The 27,352-nt window shown below is 40.3% G+C and overlaps 2 protein-coding genes across 4 annotated transcripts; both read left to right on the top strand.

The window, feature by feature from the left end:
- The first annotated feature begins 10 nt into the window (after positions 1-10).
- Positions 11-12,883, top strand: camkva (CaM kinase-like vesicle-associated a). Its single transcript, XM_035149224.2, has 11 exons — positions 11-438; positions 7,998-8,133; positions 8,247-8,378; positions 9,237-9,311; positions 9,446-9,584; positions 9,719-9,839; positions 9,988-10,063; positions 10,174-10,310; positions 10,408-10,486; positions 10,623-10,710; positions 11,365-12,883. Exons 2-11 carry the CDS (start codon positions 8,039-8,041, stop codon positions 11,656-11,658), a joined length of 1,236 nt encoding a protein of 411 aa, XP_035005115.1. The 5' UTR covers positions 11-438; positions 7,998-8,038; the 3' UTR covers positions 11,659-12,883.
- Positions 12,884-13,637: 754 nt separating this feature from the next.
- Positions 13,638-25,921, top strand: LOC118104859 (RNA-binding protein 6). Of its 3 annotated transcripts, none has more exons than XM_035152118.2 (23): positions 13,638-13,784; positions 14,358-14,430; positions 15,474-17,010; positions 17,111-17,200; positions 17,315-17,384; positions 18,267-18,340; positions 21,148-21,222; positions 21,605-21,893; positions 21,996-22,153; positions 22,285-22,385; positions 22,479-22,548; positions 22,653-22,728; positions 22,854-22,903; positions 22,992-23,109; positions 23,222-23,319; positions 23,693-24,010; positions 24,096-24,245; positions 24,379-24,444; positions 24,606-24,839; positions 24,927-25,001; positions 25,086-25,186; positions 25,285-25,336; positions 25,429-25,921. In XM_035152118.2, exons 2-23 carry the CDS (start codon positions 14,378-14,380, stop codon positions 25,522-25,524), a joined length of 3,951 nt encoding a protein of 1,316 aa, XP_035008009.2. In that variant the 5' UTR covers positions 13,638-13,784; positions 14,358-14,377; the 3' UTR covers positions 25,525-25,921. The 3 variants fall into 3 exon arrangements, with proteins under 3 accessions (XP_035008009.2, XP_035008011.2, XP_035008008.2); XM_035152120.2 differs by having other exon boundaries at positions 22,650-22,728; positions 25,432-25,921; XM_035152117.2 differs by having other exon boundaries at positions 22,650-22,728.
- The last annotated feature ends 1,431 nt before the right edge of the window (positions 25,922-27,352 follow it).

Here is a 27,352-nt window from a genome sequence, read left to right as displayed (position 1 = left end):
ACCCGGAGGTTTTCTTTTATTGCAGGAGAGCTGACGTGCAGCCTCCAGCTGAACAGCGTGAGCATCACTGTTTAAAAAAGTCCTGGAAATGATAACAGTCTTATTCAAACATTTGCTGCACTGATGCGCGCACACACACACTCACACTCACTCACTCGAACACACATCATAGTGGTACACACGCGCGCACACCTCCCCTCCTCCCTGTATCATAGCCCGCTGTTACCATCACACGTTCACGTAATACTCCCGTGAACAAGCTGACTTGTTGGAAATGCTCGAGGATCTGGAAGCTCTCTGATTGCGCACTGGCTGCAGAATCCGTGGAATCCTCCAAAGAGAAGAAAAGTCAACCAATCGGCACCAGGAGAATTCACCCGGAGAACAAGACCAGGAGGATTCGGATTATTGATCATTTCCCCCTCTACTTCATTCAAGGTAGGTGAGCGCAGTTTGCGTAATCTTTGGCACTGGCCGTTTGAAAACGCGAGAAGTGATGGATGTTGAGGACTGTCCTCTCTGACCACCTGTCGTGCTGTGGACACACAGTTTGGTGCTTCAACTTTTTAGTAATTTTTTTTTAGCGACAATCAGTTGTGATTTCCTGATATGCTGATGTGAGAAAACCTGCAGGATAGTTTCCATGCGTTCATCTGCAACATCAGTCCAAGCAGCAGTGATGCGCAAAAACTGTGCCGCCCATCTAAACTGTCAAACTGCTGTGGAGCTGCCGGGTTTCTCTGTTCTACCCCGTCAGCTCATTGTGAGGAGCTCAGTCAAGCTTTAATACTTATCGTTCATAAAGACTCGTAAAAGCTGCGCTTCAGGTTTACATAAGCTCAGCTTGTTGCACTCAGACTGCAGCACTTCTCGAGTTCACAGTCTCACAGTCTTGCGGTGTCCCTGCCTCCCTCCCTGTCATCCTCTGTCATCCTTTCACACCCAACGAGCTTGTGATCGCAATACCCACTAAATCCCTGACGCTCAAACCTGCACTTCACACAGCCCATCGGGATGACAGGGTGCCTGTCCGCCAGAGCCTCCCAGGTGTGTGGACCTCCTCGTGAGAAACAGCAGTGTAGATTTGAGTTCAGCTGTGCTACAAATTGATTTGCATGAGCAGCCTCATATCATGCACGAGAACTGTGCACAAAAAGTTTGGGAGCCACTGCTGCAAAGCCTATTGATTTGACCCAGAAAACAATAACCTATGTGGTGGTGCAAGCTAAAGGGGTCTTGTGTTGGAGAAGAAAACATGTTAGAGCCTTTATACAATCAGATAGATTTATGGCTTATTTACAAATTGGCTGATATTTAGAAATTAAACTAATCCTAAACTTTAGAATGAAAAATCATTGAACCCCTGATATGCAGTACGCTGCTGCATGAATCAGTGCTTTTCAAAAATACTGCCTCACACCATCCTTTATTTAGTTTATTTTTTAACAGCTGTACATTTCTGTTTCTCCGCCCTATCCCTAGATGTTTTGTTCCCTTAAAACCTTTAAGTTCAAAATACTTATTGGAAGAGCAAAGCGTTTATTTAAATAAACAGGCTTTTACACTGTATTGAATGTGTTACCTGTGGCGTGAAGTGTTTCATGGGGCATTCAAGTGTGTTATTTAAGTCAGTTGTTATAAGATAAGTGGGACTCGCTGTTTTCAGATAAAGGTGGTAAAATAATAATAATAATTCTCCTTCCATTGTCTCAATTTCATTGATGTTCTCGTCATTCGATCGACTTCAAATGGGGGGTAAACACCCTATTTGTTAAAAACTACAGCTGTTGGGACTGGTGATGATATTAGGCACAGAAAAATCGCTGTCCCTCTGTGTGTCCTTCAGTTTTCTCAACAACCGCTCATTGACGTCAGACTTGGTGGGTGTGAGGACTCCAGAAAGTGCAGTGTCGTCTGTCTAGTTGTTTTGGATCAGCGGACATTAGGACCCCAACCCTAAAATGATGTATTCTAGCCTGCTCTTGCTGTTGTCTCTTTATAGTAACTGTATAGATCATACAGTAGCATCCTGTAATATAAATAATAACAATAAATAGTTATAGTAAATCTTTAAATTAAAATGCAATGAACATGAATAAAATTAGGGGGAAAGGCAAGAAGTGTTTTTTAGTGTCCCTGTTGTGCTATCACACGACTTACCCCTTATTTTCTCTTTTCAGGGACACATTGTTTATTTATCATGATTCGTTTGATTCATCCTCTGGTGCATGGCTTCTGTTTTGTAAACTCTTTAAAAATTCGAGATCAGCAAATGGAGTTCAGGTCACACGGAGCGGCAGTGGTCTTTGGCAGTGGTGTCGACGAGTGTGCGGAGAGCTATTCTGTACAGACAGTACCATGGTGCATGCTGTAGAACTTGGTAACCATGGCAACAAAACAACATCAGAAGAAACTGGTCAGATGAGCCAGTGACGCCTGGAGAAGAGATGAATGGTCGACTCAGTGCACAACAGAGCCAAGGACAAAAAACGCCGAGCGATTCATACTCATCAGAATTGTCTCCTCCTCTCTGGATGAGTGGGAAAAACAGACACGTTTCTTTTGCTTCGTTAAATTCTAATTGAAGGAAGTGTAAAAAGTGGTCGTTCTGTTCACAACTATAACAGCAGTAACATTAAGATGTTAAATGAAGCATTACAGGGTTTCAAAATTTGGCTCAAACATCGTCGGCACCATCTGCCCTCTCCAAGCCTTCTCCTTTGAAGAGACTCCACTGTGGCCGGATCCACGGCTCTCTGGCCTGCTGCCACCGTCTGATGTGGCTCTGACCAACAAAGCTGGGCTCCAAAATAGCAACATAAAAAAATAAAATAAATGATCAGACATGAGCCCCATTATGCAGTGCATAAAAAATACAGCACACAAACCTTAGTAGTAAAATAATTAAGAAAACTAACTTTGCTGTTTGTCGGCAGGATTACACATATAGAACCCAATAAATATGATTGAGCATTTTAAAAAACCAAAACAATTACCTCAATTTCTCAGCAAATAATGGATAAATATTGATGTAATATCAGACATTTTAATGGAGTCAATAGTTTTAAAAATGTGGTGCAGATTAGCAAACCCCCGCATTTTCTACATTTTATTTTTCTATTGTAAGAGTTTGACATATGTACAGAATTGTTTGGCCTTGATGGAGGTATGTGCTCTATTCTGGATATGGATGCAAACATTTCTCCTCTGCAACAGCGGGAACAATGTCCGACACAAGATATATAATATATCTAATCTTCTTAGGTTGTTGTTTTGACTTGTATTTTTTTTCTCTCTTGTTATGCCTTCATCTGCGTTATTTATTTAAAAAAAATTGTATCCATCTGTCCCTTCATATGTATGCACATCTGTGCATCCGAGGAATATTTAGATTTATTATTATTTAGTACAAACATTCAATCTGGGTCAGATTGAATGTTTCTACAAATGGCAGTCAAAGGTCAAGTTCACCGTGACCTCACAAAACACATTCACGGCCGTATAGCTCAAGAATTTGCAAGCTCGGGTGATGAGTTCACTGTTACATCATAATGTCCCGCAAACACATTTTCTGGCAATTATTTAATATCAGGAAATCATTGTTTCCCTTATTTGCAGAAGTTTCTGATATTTCCACAGGGTAACATTGGCCCTGTTTGGATCTGTATGAAGTAACTCCCATAAACAAACCTTCAGGTACCTTCAATAACTGATTTGAACCCTGGTCCCTGTGGTCGTGTCCAGAGTGCAGATCTTTTCTTGCTCTCAGAATAACAGAAACCTTTTTCCCTTCATTAGTTTTCCCTTTTTTCATTAAATTTGAAGAAATCATGCGCTTACAGAAGAATCTAAATGAAAAAGCTTTTATCTTTACCTACTTTGTGCTGCTAGAAAATTAAATGGACACAGATTTGAAATGTGTTGGTCAAATGCAGCAGCACTCCCTCTGTCCACAGTTAAGTTTTCTCGGAGGCTGTCTGATTTTGAAACCGCATTTACATTCCCATTAAAGAAGAACTCTTCATTCAGATATTTCAAAAGACGGAGATAAAAGAAGTCTGATTCAGCAATAGTCAAGTGCCTCCTATCTTTTTCTTCTTGTGGTGAAGGGAATCAGCCTTTTATCTCTGAGACTACCTTGAAAAGGGGAAAAACAAGCGCACTGAAAATTCTGTCTCACTTGTCACGCTTACTGTTCAGTGGTCGGCGCACTGTGAGGTTCAGGGATCTTTGATTCATTAGGAGGTTAAATAATCGCATTAAACGGTCTCCCATCAGCCTCGACCCTTCACTCTGCTCAGCATGAACAGGACTGTTTGTCTTTGTAAGGCTGCTGTTGGCGATGCGGTTATTTCATATCAGAAGCTGTGGCCACCAAAGTGTCCCACAGATTTCTATAAGACAGAATATTATTTTTCTAGGGCTGTGGCCAACAATAATATAAAAATAAAAACGTTAAGGTCAGTCGATAGCAATAATTATCACGATAAATGTCACATTGTCATTGCTTTTTAAATTGAATACCGATTTTTGCTCCTGAGTGAAGGTTTGGATTTTTAAAAATCTTCTTTATCAGCAGAGATTTAAAAAAACTTGATAAACAGCCAAACATTTTACTAATCGAAGGTAGATCAAGTATGTGCTTTAGTGCTCAGCCCCATTTTGTTCAATTTCAGAAATCCATTAATCTGATGATGAATCTGTTTGAATACACCTGAAAATATGTAGACAAGCCCAAAAGCAAGTAAGGAAAAGTCTGTTAGTTCCCTTGTGTCCATCCTCTCTGTGCTGGTTCTGAATGATGGATTGAGGGATGTGTGCGGTTGCATGAATCCAGGTCAGAGCCAAAAAGCAGTAATGGTGAGCCCCGGTGTTTTTTCCCCCGCAGGATTCATGCAGGGGATGTGATTTAGCTCATCGTATACTCCAGACTATTTGTTAACTCACAGTCCTCCCCTTTAAGACAAAGAAAGTTCATGCTATTGTATATGCTTTGTTTCTGATCAGGAAAACGGTGAAGTTCCATATGTAAATGTTCAGGCTGGAGAGCTGCCGTGAGAGACGGGATCTGCGGTTGTTTACTTAACAACATTCTCCGTCTCGTTTCACAAGGCCAGAGGAAGCATTTTACTTGTGCATTCTTCCGGAATAAAACACAGCCCTGAGTAGAACCGTCATCTTCGAGGATGGACTCAAACATTAAAGTGCTGTTTGAATAGAAGAGGCTTGATCCCTTTGGTCAAATTAAGTTGGCTTCAAGATGCACTTTCACAAGAAAACAAATACAGAGTAGCCGGTGCTTTACTACATAAAGTAACAGGGAGTTAGAAACACTGTCAATTTGCAATGTCGTAGTTGTTATTAACATATCTTTGCTCAGCTTAATCCGAACTGTAAAACCTTTGTTTTTACAAAAGGATGTGAACTTTATGAGGGAAATTACTAATCAGATTATTATGACGCCATATGATGATGGATCTTCTCAGTGCAGTAAGTGCAGATAAGATCCATGAAATCAGCGTCAATAAAGAGGCTAAAAACGAGGGAACATCAGTGGAAACACACTCTTTATATTAATGAATAAACCAACTTATTTACATAATGTAATATTTCTTCCTATCAGCTACACAGATCTGTGGAGACTGGATCACGGAGTAATGAGTCCCTTTGTGGACAGTAGCATGCAGCCGGCTGTCTTTAGCCCTCTTTTGATTTACATGCTATTTCAAAATCATAAACAGAAAGAAAGCACGTTCATCGACCACGTTCTTCATATTTTAGTGTTTGATATTTATAACATTCTTCGCTGTTTTACAGATTTTACTTAGTGCTCTTATCTGGGAGAAATCTCTTCCTCTGACAGGGTCTTGACTGAAGACTCCAGACATCACCTCCCTCAGAATTTCTCTACTCCCACTCTTCTGTGCTGGCTGCCATTTTTACTGAGGCGCCTGCCAAAAAAACCTGAGTCTGTTTTCCATACAAGCCTCACATGTCACCAGTAAGAAACATCAGCTGCTATGATGGACTTGTGTAGTAATCTTTAGCACAGCTGAAGTGATTCAAGTTACCCCAATTTAAAGTTCTATGTAGTTATGTAAGCATGAATTTTCAGTGCAGCTGATTGCAAAAAGCACTAGTGTTGCAGGTAGCTGCTTGAAACTTGTCAGGTTAAAGCAACACCAAGACGCTTGCTGCCGAGACAAACATGATATAACAAATTACCCAGTGTTAGATCACCCTGTGTCCATTATCTCCGGTTTGCATGGTGACAAAAATCCGCAGGATTTTGTAGCCAGGCTGTGAAAATGGCTCGGAAATGTGTTAAAAGACTGTGAGAAGTGTCTGCACTGATGTATCTAGCAGCTGAGGTTATGTATTGTCTGTTGTGTTGCGTTGCGCAGCAGGGTGACTGGTCAAGTTTGAGGATTTAGGCCATTCAGGGTTGGGCGGTATGATGATCTGCTATCAACGTTCCACAGTGTCATAGCCATTACTTCAAAATAATCGTGCGTTTGAAGTCATGGCTCAATGCGCCTCTTTCTATTGATAAACGATCTGTGGTCTCTTACGACCCCTTTAAAAAACAACTAAAAACTCAATCATCAAACAGGCCTTTGTCTAGTTTTCTGCTGTCTAGTTTTTCAAATGTGTGTTTATGTTTTATGATGTGGTTCCTTTATTGTTTAATTTCAACAATTATACTTTTGTGAAGCACTTTGTGTCTTCGCTCTGTGAAAGGTGCCATATTAAATAAACTTTATTTACACTTCTAGTATACTCTTTGCAGCACAATGTCCCTTTAACATGTTCTGACTGTACAGCCCATCGTTGGCAATCCGTCAGAAAATTTTGATTTTTATATGATTTTTGTGAATAAAGTTTTACTATCTCTAAATTGTACTTTATCTTATAATATACTAATATACTTCTTATGATGTCTTATGATATACTTGGATATAGCAAGTAATATGTGTGTGTGTGTGTGTGTGTGTGTGTGTGTGTGTGTGTGTGTGTGTGTGTGTGTGTGCGTGCGTGCGTGCGTGTGTCTGTGTATCGGGTATACTGTAATTCATATAATTGTTCACAAGTTGTTTGTTGTCACAGTTGTTGCTATGGTTGCTGATTCCATTATCAAACCTTTCCATATCCACACCATCAGCATCTTTCTATGATTTGAATGTGATCTATAGACCTGCAGCTCTTTGCATGTGAATGAATTATAACAGCTTTTAGTTCCAGCTTCATCTTTTACCGACCTGCTTGCAGAAATTAAAACACAAACTCTTCTACATCTTTTCCTCCAGGCGAGATAATAGCTTTTTTCAACTTTGAAGAGTTTTTCAAAACATACCAAAAGAGAGAGAGAGAGACAAAAAACGTTACCGCTGCAGTAACGGGGTCAAGTCCATCTGAATATTCTTTACTGTAAAATGCAGATGGATGATGAATAATGCTGCTCCTGCTGCCGCAGCAGCACAGAGCTGACTCACTGCAGAGTGGAGAGAAACAAGCCCGACACTCTGACTGAGCTCACTGAACAAAATTATGTTAATGTAAAAAATCTCAATCTTACATTGTGTTGCTCTCGTGCTAATTTGAATGAAATAGCTCAGTTGTACTTACATGTTTTCAGACGTATAACCGAAAAAGATTTTGGGTAAAGAAATAATCGTGCGTTGAAAATTGATTAACGGCATTTATTATGTTTTAAGTGTTATTTTTGTTATTGTCATTAATGAAACATTTCATGAAAGCAACGTCTACAGAAATACATTCACAGTAACATTGTTTTATGTTTCAAGTTTTTTAATGTTACAGCCATATCTGTAAAACATACTGGGAAACTAAATTGCGTTTCTCTGCACATACACTCAAAAATGTATTGCTGTTGTTTATTATTCAGAACACAGATCCAGATGCTGCTTGGATTCAGACCCTTTTTTGGAGAGATTGGTCCGTTTGGGCAAATGTAACATGTTGTATATTGTTGACAGGTTGTGTTGTGGCAGGACATTCCTATAGGGCAGGAGCTGCCATGCCATTTGGTTGTCTGACACTTGGGGAGAAGAAGGATTACAACAATCCCTCAGAGGTGAACGACAAATATGACCTCGGACAAATTGTTAAATCGTGAGTACATCTGTTGTTTTGATGTTGTTTTTTTTATAATAAGCACATTAATGCTCGTGAGAAAATTGGTCGAAGAGTGTGATGCATGTTCCCGTCCTCTGCCTCTTTCACAGGGAGGAGTTTTGTGAGATTTTCCGGGCCAAGGATAGGAACACCTTGAAGATGTACACCTGTAAAAAGTTCCACAAGAAGGACGGAAGGAAAGTGAGGAAGGCGGCCAAGAATGAGATAATGATCTTGAAGATGTGAGTGAAGTGTTAATCTCCTCATCATGGGTCTTTCATGTTGGAGGAACACTCCTGGAGCTTGAAGGTTTAATCTCAATTCATCAGCAAAATTCGTTCTTAAGCTCAAAAACCAACATCATGAGATTTCGGCTTTGTACATTACAACAGTAAGACCACAGTAGTAGACACAGTACAGCTCTAGTTACTCCTCTGTGCTACAGAGATCCTCTGTGTCGTAAAACTAGGCAACACTGTAGTTTATTAAAGGAGCTGTAGTTTATTTTAAATACATATAAATACAATCAGGACTCCAAATTTGCAGCTGGAAAATCCCGACTGTGTAACAAAATGGTTTGGGGCTGAGGAAATCAGAAAGTATGAAATTACTTTTTTGTTTTCTCTTTTTTAATAATAACAAAAGTATAGAGTACCTTTAGCCTTACCTTTTGAAAGAACCACATCAAGGTATGTCTTGGAAATTCTTCATGCTTTCAATTTAATTTGTAGAACCACTAGCAATGAATACAACACCTTCATTATGTTGATGATAACAATAATAATAACCAACATATTTGATAAAAATGAATGAATCATGAAGTTATTTAAAGTTATTTGAGGCAGTGATGATTATTAATCTTGAAATTACATAATATTGTGACATTTTAAATATTTGTTTAGATCCACATTGTGATGATTTGTAATAACACAAGTGATTAGACCCAATCAACAAAGAAATGTTTGGTTTTTATTAGAAGTTTTTGCTTCTCTGTCCCCAAATGTCTCATGTGGAGGGTGTGTGGCTGCTTTGTACAACTCGTTCCATCCATTCATTATGTCCTCCTTTTATTCCATTTCCCCTTTATCTGCTTTTTAAAGGGTAAAACATCACAACATCCTCCAGCTGGTTGACACGTTTGAAACTAAGAAAGAGTACTTCCTTTTTCTGGAACTGTGAGTATTATGCAAGCAACAAGAGAGAAGACTGGTGTCTCAAACTGGTCATTTTATTCAACATGTATAACTGTTATGCATTTCTATCCTCGACAATATACATGTGTTTTAATTCGGTCGTCCCGTGTGTTCAGCGCCACGGGCAGAGAGGTCTTTGACTGGATCTTAGATCAAGGCTACTACTCCGAGAGGGACACCAGCAATGTTATGAGGCAGGTGTTGGAAGCTGTAGCTTACCTGCACTCTCAGAAAATTGTCCACAGAAATCTGAAGGTATGTTACAACGCTGACACCTAGTGCAAACCAGCAGCATTTCACCAAAAACTGCCCTTTTGCAAATACAAAATCATGCGGATCACATGCCTTTCGATTTTATAGCCCGCACCTTTATTTGTTTGCTCATGCAGTTGGAGAACCTGGTGTACTTTAATCGTTTGAAGCACTCCAAAATTGTTATCAGTGACTTTCAGTTGGCAAAACTGGAAAATGGACTCATCAAGGACCCGTGTGGGACTCCGGAATATCTTGGTAAGGAGCATAACACCTGAACGTAGCGTGATTTCAAATATTTTTTAGATAAGTTGATTTGTTAGGACACAGTAGGAACAAATCCTACAGTGATAGTCTAGATCTTCAGCTTATGATCAGGAAACCTTAAGCTTGTTTCTGCTCTCAGCTCCTGAGGTGGTTGGGAGGCAGAGGTACGGGAGACCTGTGGACTGTTGGGCCATCGGTGTCATCATGTACATACTGTAAGTGCCCATTCATTTGATCACACAAATATTATTATCTGATGTTTATTCATGTGTTATTAACAAAACATGCCGTGTGTTATTCTGTTCTTATTTTGCTGACTCAATAGTTTGTCTGGAAACCCTCCTTTCTATGACGACGCTGAAGAAGACGACTCTGACAATCGCGATAAGAACCTTTTCATAAAGATCTTGTCCGGGGACTATGAATTTGATTCCCCATACTGGGATGACATCTCAGATTCTGGTGAAGAAAATCAATCAATTGTATATAACGTGTATGGATGTAAAGATATCACAAATGTCCCAGATAATGTAATAAAGATCTTGTCTTTGTTTAACAGCCAAGACCTTAGTGGCGTCCTTGATGGAAGTGGACCAAGATCAGCGATTGACTGCACAGGAAGCTATTGCCCATGAATGGTAAAATTATAATAATAATTAAGTTTATCAAATATAAATGGTCCAACTAACACAGCTAGAGTTATGAAGCTTGTTGTGCAGGCAGCACAACCCTTATTAACTGTCGGAAATAATGTTCTCTTGTTCCTTCTCTTAGGATTTCTGGAAACGCTGCCTCAGATAAGAACATTAAGGACGGTGTTTGTGCACAAATAGAAAAGAACTTTGCTAAAGCTAAGTGGAAGGTATAACTACTCATAAAGCTTACATATCAATACAATGTTTGCTCATTATTTGAAAGGTGTATAAAACTAAATGATGATGTTCTCTACATGATCATGGTCCAAGTTTCAGGACTGTATTGCACTGTATTGTGTCTTTTTGAAATATTCTATACTCTGATGATACAAGATAACCACAATTTTGACTGAATGAATATTAATATACACACGAGCAATTATCTCGTGGTTCTTCCCTCTGACACAATCCTCTTCTCACAAATTGTCAAAAACATATTCATATGTCCCTGCAAACACTCTGATTCTAGTTAATTACTGTTTTAAACCATTTACAACGTTTAATTAATATTGTTTGTGTGCTATGAGTGTACTGCTCCCTTGTTTTATTTTCCCAAAAAATCTGAAAAATGGTACGCTCCTGAGAGACAAACTGGGTACTCACCCTCGAGAATATAACCAGTTATCAAAGCAATCAATGTCCGTACAGTTTAGTATTTTACTAAAATGTCAAACACCTTGAATCCAGCTGTCTTTCTGGGAGCGTTCACTTGTTTTGTTTCTGTGTTGGTCACATTTCACTGTAAGAATAGATTAGTAAAGTTTGCTGTATGTTGTAATTTAATTTGAACTAACCTTGGTCATTTATATTAATATTCACAGAAAGCTGTCAGAGTGACCACCCTCATGAAGAGGCTCCGAGCTTCTGAGCAGGGGGAATCTGGGGCCTCTGGTCTCGCTGAGGGGGCTGCAGCTGATCCCAACGCCCCCAGCGGCGCTGCTCCCGCTCTTCCGGTGGGCAACAGCCTCGCTACCAGCTTAAAGGCCGCTCTTAGCGAAAAGGCTCCCGACACACAGACTGCCACCATCACCCAGCCCAGTGCAGCCAGACAGGACGAGCAGACGCGGTGCAACGGCGACGTCCCTCAAATGCTGCCACAGAGGAAGGCAGATTAGTTAAATAAATGAAGAGGACCCTTGCTAAACAACAAGCACATGTGCAGTACAGCCAATCAGTTTGGCCTACGATGATACCATGTCTATGATGTTTGACTGTCCCCAGTTTGCTGAATTATTTCACAAACCCATGCATCCCATCTTCTTTGCCTTCTGTACTGATCTATTGAATAGTGTTCTCCATGCTCCCTTGTTATTTTATGTACAAGTCCCTTTAAAGCTAGTTGCAAAGTAGCTCTTCTGTTGTTTCCTTTCTCCTTAAGAACTGTAGAATCTCAGTGTTATGTAGTGGAATCTTCATCTTTAGTCATCAGCTCATTGTATATAGATGTAATTTGTCTGTTAAAACAAACTGCTAGTTTTCAGCCGCAGAACTTAGAATCCTGAGTTCAAGTCTTGTGACTTAAAGTTTTTAGTTGAAAGATTTAGTGAATTGATCAAATCAAGGTTTATTTCAAGAAATAAAATTAATTTACAAGAAACTTTCATGCTAAAATATATTTGAGTTGACTCTTTAGAAATCATGCCTCAAAAATATAACAGGAAATCTGTCATATATTCGTTGAATGAATCATAGAACAATTTGTTGTGTTGATTTAAAAATGGAAATAAAGTGATTTTAGTTATCCTGAAAACTTCAAAATTGTATGATGCTTGTATGATACTTGTATGAGGACGATCCCTGAAATGTTTTTATGGTGAAATACTATGAAACAATTTGTGGCTTCTGCTCAACATCTTAACTAGAAATCTTTTTGGTTTATCTTCAACTAGACAACTTAGAATTTTAAGGCAGCAAGAAAGTATATTTTTAAGTTAAAGTGCCTTAATATTTGTTGCAGTAATGTTGCTGAAATGTTTCAAAAGAAACAACTTGTTTAGAAATGCTTACCGACTTCTTTGAAATGTTTTAGCCGTTTTCCTTTGCTCCTCTGTTTAGTCTTACGCTGTTGTACTGATACTTGTGTTCTGTCCACTTCATTTAAAACACAGAAAACTAGGTTTAGAGCATCCTATGTGAAGTGGCGTTTTAGCTGTTATTGTGTTGTCCTTTGTAATTAGTAAGTTCAGAGTTTATAGCTGAGTCCATATACCGCTATGTATATTTGCAATGTATACATGTGTATTTTTTTATTTACATACAACAACATTTAGCTGAGCTAACAGGTTGCTGCAATGCTTGTGAATGAATAAAATGAGCAATACTAATGTTGCTGAAACTCAAGTTGTCCCTCGCTGAGTGTTTCCATATTTTCAACAGTTATATTGTTTCTGTTGGTCACAGATGCTTCAATGTGAGGTTTTTAGGTAAGTCAAACCAACGTTTTAATTCAGAATTCCCTCATTGTTTGAAAATGGTGATGTGTCTGCCTTTTAACAATAAGCATTAAAGTATCAAATTGATAGGGGTTTGATGAATGTCAAATTATCATCGTAATGTTATTATTATAATTATTATTACAATTTTAAATGGGGTAACATTGCAGGAGCGGAGGGGTGAGGTCCGATGGATGTGTTTGAGTCCACAAAACACTTTTGGGGTTTCAGGGGTAAACAGCGTTGCAGCCAAATCCAATACAATTGAAGAAGGATAACAGAGGAGATTTAGGCTAAAAACATAGTGTAAATGACACCGTTTCGAGTTGAATTTGAATGTCGGGGCTCCCTGACACTTGGATGACACCACAGGAGCAGTATGGAGACTTTTTTTGTTGTTTTTATACATTTTAAGAGGTGGTCACCATTAACTTCCATTCCATTGAATTTGACTGCAACGCTGTTTACCTCTGATCTCCAAAAGTGTTTTGTGGACTCTAACACCTCTCCCACCCCTCCTTCGGCAGTGATGAGTGGATAATGAGGGAATTTCCATTTTTTGGGGTAAACTATCCCTTTAATCCTGGCTATGGCAGTGGTTTTATGGCCGCTGGGTGGCAGCAGTCGGCCCGACAGCACCGCGCGATGCAGAGGAAGAAGAAGGTTCGTCTCCACTGCAGCAGCCCGCGAAGAAGTAGAAGAAGAAGAAGAAGAAGAAGATCGTCTCCATTTTTCATCGGTTTGTTGGATCTATCGACGACCTACTCCTGAAAAACACTAGAACATTTGATACTGAGCTCGATAAACAAGTAAGTAACGTCCCAAAAAATACAACATGCGGTGAAATATACTAATTATATTGTTGTATTCTAATGGCTCAGTTTTGAGACTGCGTACATCCACCGGCTTTTAACGCTGTTAGCTAAGAGGCGCTAGCTCCCGACACGGTCATCCTCTGAATGGTGTCGTTTGTTACAATGATCCGATTCAGGTCGATCATTAAAACCAGCACAGAATCACCGCTATAATACCTCTGCTTATTTGAAGTGGTTTGCTTGTGTTTGTGCACGCGATCTAAATAGCACAGTTATTTATTTTTGTTGTGGCGTAGATTCTTCAGGCCTAGTGATGGTCAATGAACGACTTATGCAGCTTTAGCCATCACCTCGTCCAGCGTCACTCAGCCCACGTTTCTAATATGAAATGAAATATTCAAATCAGTTTTATGTGGCAATGCACACAAGGACGTCTTCTAACGCTTGTTTAGGGTCGTTCATTCAACGCCCTTCTCCCAGCGGATGTCCTGTATTGAATATGGTCAAAATGGTGATTGTATTAACCTTAATAAAATGATCTTTTATCTTTTTAAATTTTGTTTCCAGATAGGATTGAGACTGCAGCCATGTGGGATGGACCAGGGCCCAGGCAAGGACCACGGGGAGGACCGCCCTTTCGGTAAACAGACATCATTTAGTCACTGGCAATGGATTATTATTATTATTATTACACACTCCAATTGAGTAAGAATGAAATATGATCTCTTCAGTCAGGAGAGCATGTTGTCTATGCCTGTGCTGTTCGCTAGGGGTGAGGAACATGGTTCAAATGTGCTATCCTCTCATATGTTGGTCTGTATATGATTGCTATAGCCAGGTCAGCATTTTGTGGAATGCCTCATTTTGTGTTCCCTTCTTAAACCATTTATTTATATGTTTAATGTATAATGTAAATTTCATTAATGGCAAAATATTAAAACTCTAGTATATAGCAATATAATGCTTATTCATTGTGCAGGCACAGGCATTGAGGAGGTATGTCGCATAATTGATTCACCTCAGATTTCTGAAATGTTTTGTTGTAGATCGAGTGTTTGTCATTCTCTGCTCATAAAGAACAGTTTAAAACCACCAACCTTCACTCAGGAGCAGAAACCACTCCTTAACCTCAATGATATCAACAGACATGAACAATTTTATCCTGATTTGGTTTTTGGCCATGTCATCCAGCCCTGTTGTAACACATTAGTGCTCTAGTCTCTTGGTAGACTTGCTCATTGGTTGACTGATTTATTTAATGTTTACTCAGCTAGCTCCAAACTAATTAACACAATGTGACATATTGTTATATTAATGTTAATTGGCTTAGTGAGCTGGTGAGTGCACACTTTGGCTCATTAATCTAGAGATATCATTGACTTACACTGTCTTTCTTTAACTACACCTCTGTAGCTTATAAATTCTCACGTTTCTGCATTTAGTGTCTCCTTTTTTTGGGGTTTATGGCAAAATGTCATGTGAGACAAATTTCAGTTTGTCACCATACTGCCCCTTTCTGTATACCTACAGTGTACAACAGTCTGACCATGTGTATGTATGTGTATACCACTCTATATGGCGATGGGAACAGTTTACCCTCTGTATTATTTTGTTTTAAGAATTATTTTCTGTTATGTGCATGCCAAACTAATCAGTAGCCTAACATATTAATATGTGTTCCAGTGGAGATCATCGTGGAGAAACGTTTGGGGGCAGAGATCGTCCCATGCCTGATTTTAGAGGTAGAGATGGGATGAATATGGGTCCCATGGGTCATATGGGCCCAAGACCTCTTGATCTACCATCTATGGACATGAGGAGGATGGATGCACCACCAATGAGGGGCCGTGATGTGGATCCACGTGATATGCGAGGTAGAGAACCTAACAGGGATTTCTTCAGAGCTGAAGATGAACCAGATTTCAACCTCAGAAGGCATTTTGAAGGTTCCATCAGAGAAAAACTGATAAACTCCTCAGGGCTACCGGGACCAGGCAGGAACTCAACAGACATGGAAGGAAGGGGAATGCCACCACGGGATCCTAACAGTAAATTTATGGACATGAGAGACAGAGAGTCGTTTCATTACAACATGCCACATTTCAATAATCCCAATGTAGATGCAAGAAGAGGGTTTCCTATGGACCGATCAGAGCGAAATGATGGATTTAGGGACATGCGTGACCGGCCCCCAGTAGGCCCTGGTGACAGAGATCGTTTTGATATGGACTTACCTCCACGTGAAAGGAGAATGATGGACTCTGACAGAAGAGAAGGGCCACCTTTAAATTCAAGAGGTGGATTTGATTCTGATATGGATTTCAGAAATCGTCCTGCACCGTCATCTGAATTTAGAGGTAGAGATCGATCACCCATAAGATTTGGAAACAATGATGCCCCCCCAGTGGACAGGGCGAGGTCAGATATGCCTTCAGACATGTCTGGCCCTCAAAGATCACAGTTTTTGGGTGGGAAAGAATCACTAAGAGAGAGAGGCTATCAAGAGTCTAGTGACAGTCCCCTCATGGATTATCGGAGTGGTGAAGAGATGACTCTTGCGGAAGAATGGAAGAGTCGCCAGAGTGACAAAAAACCTTTCGTAGCCCCGGGTAAAGGTAGGGGAGATTTACCTGAACCCAGCTTCCCTGTAGGTTTTGGCAGAGATGCTACTGTTAGGGATTCACAACAGTTTCAGGAAAGGGATCGACCATCTGTTGAATTCCCGAGGAAAGATCTTGGCTTTCCTCGTGGTGACCACTTTCCTGCTGTTGACCTACCACCAATTGGCAGGAAAGGTCCACAAGACAGTCAACCTCCAGGAATAAGTCTGTTTCCTGGCCCTCTTGGTAGAGAAAAGGAAAGTAAGCATTGGCATGGAGAAAGGGAGTCAAATCGCAGTCGGGATAAATCACATCGGGATGAAAGACCCCCTTACCATCAAGACAAGAATCTGCCCACACATGAGAGCCAGCAGCCAAATGATTCTTTTAAAGGGTTGAAGGAAAATCAAGGTCCTGCCAGGGCTGAGATGGGACTGGCACATGATTTCCAAAGCAGCAGCACTGTACAGGCCAGAGATCAAGACTACAGGGATATTGATTACAGAACAGGGTCCGGGAGACCTTTTGATTTCAAATGTGAGGAGCTTCCACCACCAGAGAAACTCATCAACGAGTCTAAACCAATTGCACCTACAAAGTTTAGTGAATCTGTCTCTCAGGTAAGACGCATTCTCCCTTGCTAGTATTTGTTTAGTCATATTTGCTTTTTCTTATAATTGATGTTTTGTAACCATCATTTTGATCTAAATGTCTGTGAAGGATCAGGATTACAGGAGTGCATCCGTGAAGGACAAAGTTTCCAATACAATATCTGTAATTGGTATTCCAAAGACTGCCACAATGGAGCAGGTAATTATCAAAGAGAAAACCCGCTTTGTGTTAATTACCAGACTGTCTTGGTAGTTTTCATAGACAGCCATGGCACACTCCATTCACTCAGTTCAATATTTTGTGTTTTTGCAGATTCTTGGGGCCTTCGCGATCCGTGATGGTGTTCCAATGCAGGGGATGAAAATCAAAAATGTGGTGCCGGGTAAGAATGAAGTTTCTTTTTGGAACTGTTTGTGTCATTCGATCGCTAACGTGTTCCTCGACATTCCGCTCTTAACGACATTTGAAGCTCCGCATTCTTTCTTTTTTACGATCATGGTTGCTGTTGTTGCTGGTTTGTGTGAACTCGCTCATAAAGAAGGGGGTGGGGGTCTCTGTTATAGCTTCCTTTTCAAGTCAGAAGGTGTTGGGTCATTGTCAGTTGTAAGTAAAGGAGTTACCAAGGATCCAACATTAGGAGCGTCGGATAGTGGCAGTCACAAAAGGTCTGGGACAAGTGACTCATTCAATGTGTCCTTCAGGACAGTTTATCTTATTTCTTAATTTGAAAAAAGATCAAGTCAACAAACCTGAAACGAATCTTGTTAGGGCTTTGTTCATCCTGCTGATCCAAACATCTGGATTAGTGAAAGTTTTCCTCAATGTATGGCTGTAAATGTGGTTTTATATGATGCCAAGCCTTTTTGTGAAGATTATGTCTTAAAGTCTTTTTAATTTTGCATTAATCAAAACACAATCACAAATTTGATATAAAAAAAAATGTAATTACTGAATGGGCTCATTGGTGCACACCAAGCAGTCGTTCACTGCCACTGGTCTGGAATATCTGTCTGTTAAGGCTTGCCTCAGGGCCTTTCATGGCAAGGTCTGATATGACTTCAGTCATCTGAAGCCTGGTTAGAGAAAAAGCCTAAACAAAATGTGTTTTTCCCTGAAAAGGTACGTGTATCACTTGAGGGATAAAAATTCGCTCACACTGTTCTCGATGTATTCACGAACTGGTGGCTTGAATGTTTTAGTGGGTGGCTGTCATTACTGGCATTGACTAACAAAAACCCATCTGTATTTCAAATGCTGTCCCCAGGTTACAGCTACGATACGGCCTATGTGGAGTTTTTAAACCTCGAGGATGCAGTCCACTTCATGGAGTCCAACAAGGTGGCCCATCCTCGTCACTCTACGAAGGCCGTCTCTCCCATCAGGATTTCGAGGGGTTGAGAGGGCATTTTGTAGATGGGGGAGGGGGAGAACCTGGGAACTCGGGTTGCTATTATTTGTGGTTCACTAACATTAGGATATTAAGGTGTCACCTTTTGACATTTTTAGGTACTAATGTCTTAAACCTCAACAGTGAGTCTTAGTATTTAAAGTATTATTAAAATTACTTACAAAGCTATGATAGTACTCCAGGTTACTTGTTAAGCAAGTTATATATATATATTTATATCACATTTTCCAGGGCAAGTTTCCTTCCCGTTGTTTACTAGTTCTAACCCCAGAATCAGCCACAAACTGCCTGGAATTAGTTAAACCAGAAAATGTTGAGGAAGACTAATAATAAAACTAATGAGGTTTTAACATTTAAGGAATATTTAACGATGATTATGACAATGAAGGTACTGTACTCAGCCAACATTTCTTGTGTTGTAATTTCGTCTTTGTAACAAAGACGATCGCAGAAATGGTTCCGACTTATTAATCTTTGTGTCTCAAGTTTTATTTTGTCATTGCTTTGTGCTCCCATCCGTTACGTGTCTGTTGTTGAAGAAGCAACTTCAGACATGAGCACTTTTCTTACCAATTCCTTGGCATGCCTTCAGAACTAAAACAGACCCGCAGTGGTATTGTTCCAGGATTGTAGTTTGAGTAAAGAGGTGTATCAGATATTGAATCCGTGAGCAGCGGTGTACAAACTCTGTCACTGACTTTTACAACCCTGGAATTTTATCACAGTGGCAGTTAGTTTATCATATGTCACAACGTTCATTACGTGAACAGGGGATTGTCTTCCACAGCTATGTACCAGGGATGTTTTGTTTTGCTGCTGTAGTGCCTTGGCAGAGAATGGCTCAATGCTTTCTGACAAAAGTTTAGCCAGGTGCAACCTTTTTGCTGGAAAACTGTTTTTTGTTGCTGAATCTCTACAGTGGCATCCCCACTGTGTCGCTGGCCTGACCTCATTCAAATGAACGAGGGGACTGTGTTTTTTCATGTAGGGCTACAGTCGGTCTTGATGTAGCCTTATTAATGAAAACTCTCTTATTATGATTTAATGGTTAATATACAGTCAGTAGTTTGTTTGTTTACTTTTCAGAAGAAATGTAGAATTATTTTAGGTTATAGCAGTTTCTTTGAAAATTAAGATTTTTTTATTATTGCTTCTGAGGACTGTTAGATATGTTACCAGTGTGACTTATTGGATGCCAATGGCAGTAGGTCTATCAAGTTGGTTTCAAGCTGAATTATTCCACTATCAAACACATTGCCAGAAAAGTTTGCACAGGAATCTTATTGTGCCCACAGATTTAGATTTTTCTTTTCTTAAAGAGGCACCAGCTGGATAAAAAAGGTAATTTAACCTGTAAATTATTACTTCATCTACTTGATGGATTGATATTTACCCCTGATTTTTCTTCTCACACCACCATGAGGCTGACTTTGGTGGTGCAGAGAGATTTCTCTACAGATGATGGATACTTTGCGATACAGACATCTGGGGCTTTTGAAATGTGGTTACCGACTTTCCATCTAGTGCCATCATGAGGTCGATTTTCCAATACTTGGTTTGCTTTTCTTTATATTGACAATTTCAGCTTCATAAAATGTCTAGTGTTGATTCAGATGTTCAGTCTTGTTGTCTTGAAGCCTGAACAAACATTTTGCTTGTTCAAGTTGTTTTCAGTCATCTGTGACTTGTCCCAGAATGCCCGTCCTCTTGATGGTGTTCTCTTGAAATTGTCAGTGAATTCTGCCCACTGGGATTTCCACTTCCTTTGGATTTCTCTAGGAAATTTATGACTAAAGTTCTCATCTTGGGACAATGAACAAAGTCTTCAGCACTGACCAGATCGCTGCACTTACCCTATCATGAGATGTAGGAGATGGCTTTAGATTTGTTTAGTTTTTTTCAAATTCGTGGGTACTAAGATAGCATATTGTATGGTTTTGATGGTTAATTTCATTTTGTACAAATGAGATGGTCTTTCAACTTGACTTGTAACTATGGCTGATAAACACTCTGTAACAATCTGAACAGTACATGTTTGTGCTGTGAGCTTCCTTTTTGAAACAGCTTCTATACAAATGCAGTCTAGTGTTGCAATGGTGTTTGGTTGTTCACCTTACCTGCTGAGTGTGGATCTCATTTGCACTTTGAAGTTCTGTTCCCTTTGTATATTTTTCTGTGGTTATGAGTATTTCTTTGACAAGAGTCGGGAGTATTTGTAACTGAGAAAAGCAATTATTTTTAATGAATGATCAGTTGTTTTCTTAATTTTAACGAAACTATGGCAAATATTCTGTAGCTCAAATTGTTTTCAGTTGTGGGGGTTTGTTGATTTTCTTTGTCTTGTGTGGCAGTGAACGGCAGATCTATGTTTTTTTTTGGTTGGACAACACAAGCAATTTGAGGAGAACCATGGGTTATAGAAAAAAGTGATGGTTTATTTAGGGATTTCTGACATTGTATGGATTAAAGGATTTATTGACAGAATAGTCAACAGATAATGAAAATTATCCTTAGCTGCAGCCCACAAAACAATCAAATGTAGTAAGGGGACGATTGGGCTGTGTGAAGCATGGTCCTGGAGCTAGGTTTTGCACACCATCATAAGTGTTGGTCCATTTTATCCTCAGCAGTGAGGAGGAGGACTAAACCTGCCACAGTGCATGTCATTGATAGAATTTTAGGTATGAGTCACCAGTGTCGTTTTATGCTAATTTGAATTTTTTTGTTCTTCTTTCAGGGGTCCCTAAAGGTTGGCACTAGAACGGCTGCCATGAAATTCATTCAGCCAGACGAGCGTGAAAGAGTTGTCCATGTGAGTAAAGTGAGAGAAATAATAAATCAATGTTTTTTTTTTTTCATTAGTTTACCATAAATTCCCAAATATAAGCCAGTATTTAAATAATTGTTGGGGCACTATGAAAACAAAATGAACTATATTATATTAGCTCTCTTAGTTAATGTAGCATTATTTCCAAAGCCTTATTTTACTACAACATAGCAAACACATGTCACTCTGAGATTAGCCATTCTTTCTGAACAAGCACATCTGAACGCGCAATAAAGGCGATTCCTCGAACACAAGGGCCCAGCCACTCGTTCAGAATCTTGGAGTACCATACCGTTACCATATTGCTGACACCACCATAGTTTTAAAAGTAATTGAATGTTCCCTCCTTCCTGTCTTCGCAAATTAGGAATCAGATCAAAAACTACCCCAACACCAGGAGCCCCAGTTACCCAGACCAGATGAACCTTCAGAAGATTCGGACACTAACCTAAATGGGACCAAACCCAAAGGTCCTATGGATCCAATGTCCCACAACCTGTGGCAGCGCAACTCTGACCTGACCCCCGAGGCCTGGCAGCAGCAGGTTGACCAGCAGCTCCGACAGCAAGAGATGGAGCTGCAGGCAGAGTCTTTGGGCAACCGCGGCCCTCCTCCACACGGCTCTCGGCCTGAGTCAGTGTTTAAAGACAGTAAAAGTACGTTTTCTGCGTTTTGTAACAGTCCATGGACGGTTATGCTTTATTGTAATTCATAACTGAGTTGACGTAACAGTTTTTTTCCCCTTTGTCACTCTACAGCTATGATTATAAAGAATGTGAAGCCCACCACAACAGTAGAGACTATCCTGAAAGCCTTGGATCCCTTTGCTTATCTGGATGAGAGAAATGTCCGACTAGTGAAGGCCAAGCCACCTGGAGCAAAGTGCTTCTGCTTTGTTGACATGGACTCCCATGAGGTATATAACAATAACTCATAACCCAGTTTGCTGTTGTTTATAATTTCATATTCTAAAAGTATATGAGAACCCTCTTTCTGCAGTGTTGCACGATGATTTTCTTTCACTTATCAAAGTGTCTTCTTTTGTAGCAAGTGACACGTCTGGTTGAGCTCCTCACTAAACCCAGACCCCTTTACATTGATGGAGTCCGAGTTTATGCTGAGGTGGCAAAACCCCTGAAGAACCAAAAGTAAGTCACCAACGTTAAATTAAGTGTCCTCGCACCATGTCTAGTCAAGAAATCCAGTCTCATTCCTTCCTGATTATTTTCTGTCTGCTTCAGTTTTAGAAAAGATTTTGATAAACCAAACAGTTCCATCCTTGGCTTTGCACCTGAGCCCGGCATGATGGGGGTAAGTTGTGGTCTTTATATTCAATATTACTGATAAGAAGAGACTGCTCAGAGCTCTCAGCTTGACCAGATGTTTTTTTTAATTTTACTGTGGCATTCCAGCAGCTGCCATTCCCGCCACCTCCACAGTACTTGCATCCTCTACAGCCGCCTCCTACTGCTCCCCCAGTTGGAATCCACGGTGAGACTTCATCAAACACACTCTTGTATACTGTATTTCTGTCCATGCTCTATTTATTATTAACAAACTTTTATCATTAAGCATCATGGAATCATCTCAAGCTGTCTCACATTTTCTGTCACCAGGTGATATGTTAATCGGCACTAATCTGTCTTCAGATCCCAGCATAAATCAGGTAAATTGTGAATCAAAATGCAAAGATGTCAGATATTTTGTCTGAAAACTAGGCATTTATCTGGATGTATATTTTCCTCTCCTCTTAGGGAGTTGGCTACTGTGAGCCCCAAACTGTGGATCCTTCGCTTCATACTGGTGGAGCTCACGTGCCCACAGAATCTGCTGGTGTGATGAGTGCTGCTGCAGATGGATCTCAGCCCTCTGGTAAGAAACAAACAAAGCATTTAAATCCACATTGTCCGATCAACTTTTCGTTCCCTGAATAACTAAGTTGCTTTTTTGTCTATACCTGTTGTACCGGTCGTAATCTGTCCAGGCTCTGAGGTTCCAGACACGGCCAACTACTTGTATGATGCTACATCAGGCTTCTACTACGATCCTGAGACAACGCTGTACTATGATCCCAACTCTAGGGTGCGATTTCCTCTTATTTGATGTTTTCCTGCACGTTTATTGAATGTTTGAAGATGTTTGAAAATCATATTGTCTTACATTAGTTGATATAAAGCTGTTAAAAACAGTTGTGGTGTCATCTCACAATCAAGATAAAAACCAAGAGCACCCCACAATGCTGTGGTGACAATAGTACTAAAAATATTTTATTCCATCTGTGTGTGTTGTCTCTTAGTAGAAGATTAGCAAATACCCAAAAAATAGTTCATCACTATATGATAATGATAGAAAATGTGTTTTGAAGGATTTCCTGTGCACTAAAAAGTCAACCTCTTCTCTTTAATCATTGTTTTTGTCATTTCTCTCTTTTCTCCGTTCTTTTGTGTGTGTATAGTATTTTTACAATGCTCAAACCCAGGAGTACATGTACTGGGATGCAGTGTCAAAAACGTACGTCCCAGTTCCAGGGGGAACCCCAGCTGAGACCCAGCCTGCGGCCATGACTGCTGAAGACCAGGCCATTCTTGCAAACCCAGCAGCAGATGCTCCTCTGGAAATGAAGAAACCATCAGAGTTGTCGGATTCAGAAGGAGTTGAGATGTCTGCTTCAGATTCAGTCCCCACTTCTGCAGGAACTCCTGAGAAGAAAGATGATGACGACGCTGCTAAAAAGGACAAAGAGGACAAGCCAAGAAGTCTTGCTGCTGTCAAGGTAGCACTTCAGTTATACCTGTGTACCAAATGGGACATGAACATGTTAAAGGGCAGGTTGTAAAGTGGTTTGTTGCTGTTTGCAGATCATGAAAGATATGGAGAGATGGGCAAAGATCCAAAATCGGCAAAAAGACAGTGTCCGTGCCCCATCACCGCTGCTGAGGACTGGAATGGACGATGATAGGAGGCAGTCAAAGACAGCTGATTGTGGTTTTGCTATCTTTGAAAGAAAGGTGAGTGACCCACTCTGGACATTTGTGTGTGTTATAGTTTTACCATTAGTGTAGATATAGGAAATATACATTTGTGCGGTCTTTTAATTATTTTTTTGAAATATTTTGTAACTGTTACTTGTCTACACCTCAGATATCCGGCGGAGATGATCTATTTAAAAAGCCCCTCGCTCCCCCTAAGAAAGATGAAAAGTCAAAGGTATGAATCCTCCAGTGAAGACCTGTTTACACACTTCATAGTCCCTCTGGATGTCACTGAGCCTTTGACCACACATCACTCACTTTGTATGCACTCCTGTGTGGGCCATTTAAACAAATGAGGAAGTTATGAAATCAACACGTGTCTGGTGTTTTTCTCAGCGTCCAATGGGTTCCCTGGGTCTGCTGGCGTCGGACTATGCAGCTGGAAGTGATGAAGAAGTGGAGGAGGATAAGGAGGATGCAGCTAAAGGGAGTCAAGGCGGCCGCGGCCAGTCTGAAGACAAAGAGGACAAACTGACGGACTGGAAGAAGATGGCCTGCCTGCTCTGTAGGAGACAGTTCCCCAACAAGGACGCTCTGCTCCGCCACCAGCAGCTTTCTGACCTGCACAAAGTACTACCTCTCCTCCTCTGTATGAACACTAGTTTATAGTCATCATGTAAAAATAGCCCTTTAATACTTGATGTGTTGTCTCGACAGCAAAATATGGAGATCCATCTTAAGATCAAGAGATCAAAGAAGGAGTTGGAGGCACTAGAAAACCAGGAAAAACAAGTAAGCAAACAATATTAGGCTGTTGTAGATATGCTGAGGACTTCCATGTGGTCCGTTGCTAAATGTAGGATGTGTCTTCCACAGTTGAGTGCCAAAGAAACCGTCAGATCACCAGAACCGAAAAGAAAAAAACACCATCAGCAGCAGCAGCACCAGCACCACAGCAACTGGGCTGGAAGCTCAAGGTAGGTGTGCTGAACTCACTGTTACTGACATAAGAAAGACTGGAAACTAAATGGCACTCTTACTCCAGATACTAATTAATAATTTCCTTTTGTTTTAGGGAGATGAATAAAGTCAGCGAGAGGCCTGGTTTAGGATCTGAACCCGTCCCGGTAGGTGTAGAGCCTTTTTTTTTAATAAATAAACTTCACGTCGCTTCTCCTTTTTTTTTAATTCAACTTATCCTTGCACTTCTTTTTTTCAGCAGAGGAAAAAGAAGGAGACCGCTGCTTGGGACCACGCCACCTACAAACAAGCAGTGCGGAAAGCCATGTTTGCACGGTTCAAGGAACTCGAGTGATCTCATCTGAGCACCTCCCCGCTTTGATATGTGAAATATTAAAGACATGCTCGTCCACCTCAGCATGAGAAATCCATTCGACTTTGCGGTTTCCCTGCCTGTAGAGCCACAGTTTTCTGCACTGAGATTAAGTGACTAATGATGTGGTTAGGGAAAAGTTAAAAATAAGAATTATTGGACATTATCGGCGATGGATGTTGTACAGAAATTTATTCCTGTTACTTTGAGCATTATTCTCATGTGGCCTGTATGTGAAATGTGTATTTTTTTTTAAATTAGGCTCTCACGCTGGCCACAGTCACATTTTGTTTTAGATCTGAATGATTTTTACATTTTCATCATGGGTTGTAATTGCTCCTACATGTTCATATTTTTAAGTATAAAAAGTTATTAATAACATATGCTTCCAGTGTTTTTGCTTCTGCGTGTTTCAACTGTTTGGTGTGAGTTGAATTGTGTTGTACATTCATCGTCACTAGATGGCAGAAAAATGCCTTTTTAGTTTTTCTCTTCAGTTGACGTTGACCTATCTAAATCAGTTGGCTGAAATTAAATCACCAGGACTAATTTAATTTTACCAACTTAATGAAACAATATGTAATAAAACTTCAAGTTTATACTTGAAATTAGAGTTTAGTCCCACAGATTCCAGTACATTGATCTTCCCAACTTGCTTTATGAAATTTCTGCCTTTGACAGTGATTTCAGTTTGTAGTAGACACAGCTTTAATGTTCCCCTCTTGTGCGCTGTAGGGTTTAGAACATGAAGCCCCCTGACCTTTACTGACAAGAAGAAACCATCCCTCTGGCATGTAGAGGATTGCATGGGTTTAGTGTACGGACATACCAGCTCCTCTGAGAGCAGTAACCACTGGGGAGCCTGAGGAGCTGCAGTCAATGACAAACAGCAGACATGGTGTGGAACGCAGCCAACACATATGTGCCTCTTACGTTGTGTTTACTCCAGGACAGTGACTCCATGAGCAAACCGAGGCCTGTAACAGGTAGCTGACTTTCTGCCGCTGGGCCTCCCACGGCCTGGCCCCTCTCCAGACAGCAGTGGGTAAGAACGCCGAAGGTGAACATGATTCTTGGAGAGTGACGTGCAGAACGTGGAGTCTCTCTGTCTGAAGGCATGGGGCAACATGGTAACAAAGCCTCACAGTTCAGTGGAAGCCTAGTTTTGTGGTTTGGCTATAAAAACAGAGGAAAGCACAATAAACAAAACCGCGGTGATTCTCTCAGGTTCAGATGTTTCTGCAGTAAATCCTGACGCACATGTTTGTCATAGCTTAAGCTGGAGTTGTGGGACTGTGCTCAAGAAACAATTCTTAAGAGACCAATTTTCATTAAAACCCATTCATTTTTTTCTGCCTGGTCATTGACAACACCACCGTTTTCCACTATGTCACTCAGTAGAGTACATACCTCTGCCAAGGCCACATTTAAATTCACCATCCAGATCTGTATTTGGATCTGCACCATATTGTACACATCCATAAATATCAGTCCTCTAAATATGCCAGATTTCTTTCTTCAAGATCCATTAATTATTCTCTTGGAAATCAAGGAAAAGGTTGAAAAACGCCCTCACAGTGCAGGAAAGTAAAAATATAGATCCACACCAATTTATGTTATGTTTAACTTGTTGTGTTTGGTGGTTTCTGTTATCTATTTTAATGTTAGTCATCAAAATCTCCTGCAACCTTTTCCACAGTTTCACAAGTTGGGGGGGAAATCTTTTTTTAGTTGCATGTGAAACATTAGCAAAGGAAGTAAAATTGCATAAAAGCTTTATTCTCTCTCTGTTTACACAATAACCCAAAAT

The sequence above is a fragment of the Hippoglossus stenolepis genome, chromosome 3 (genome assembly GCF_022539355.2).
Source record: "Hippoglossus stenolepis isolate QCI-W04-F060 chromosome 3, HSTE1.2, whole genome shotgun sequence".
NCBI classification, from domain to species: domain Eukaryota; kingdom Metazoa; phylum Chordata; class Actinopteri; order Pleuronectiformes; family Pleuronectidae; genus Hippoglossus; species Hippoglossus stenolepis.
Note: the sequence above shows the minus strand (reverse complement) of the source record. Positions and strands in the feature narration are given on the sequence as shown.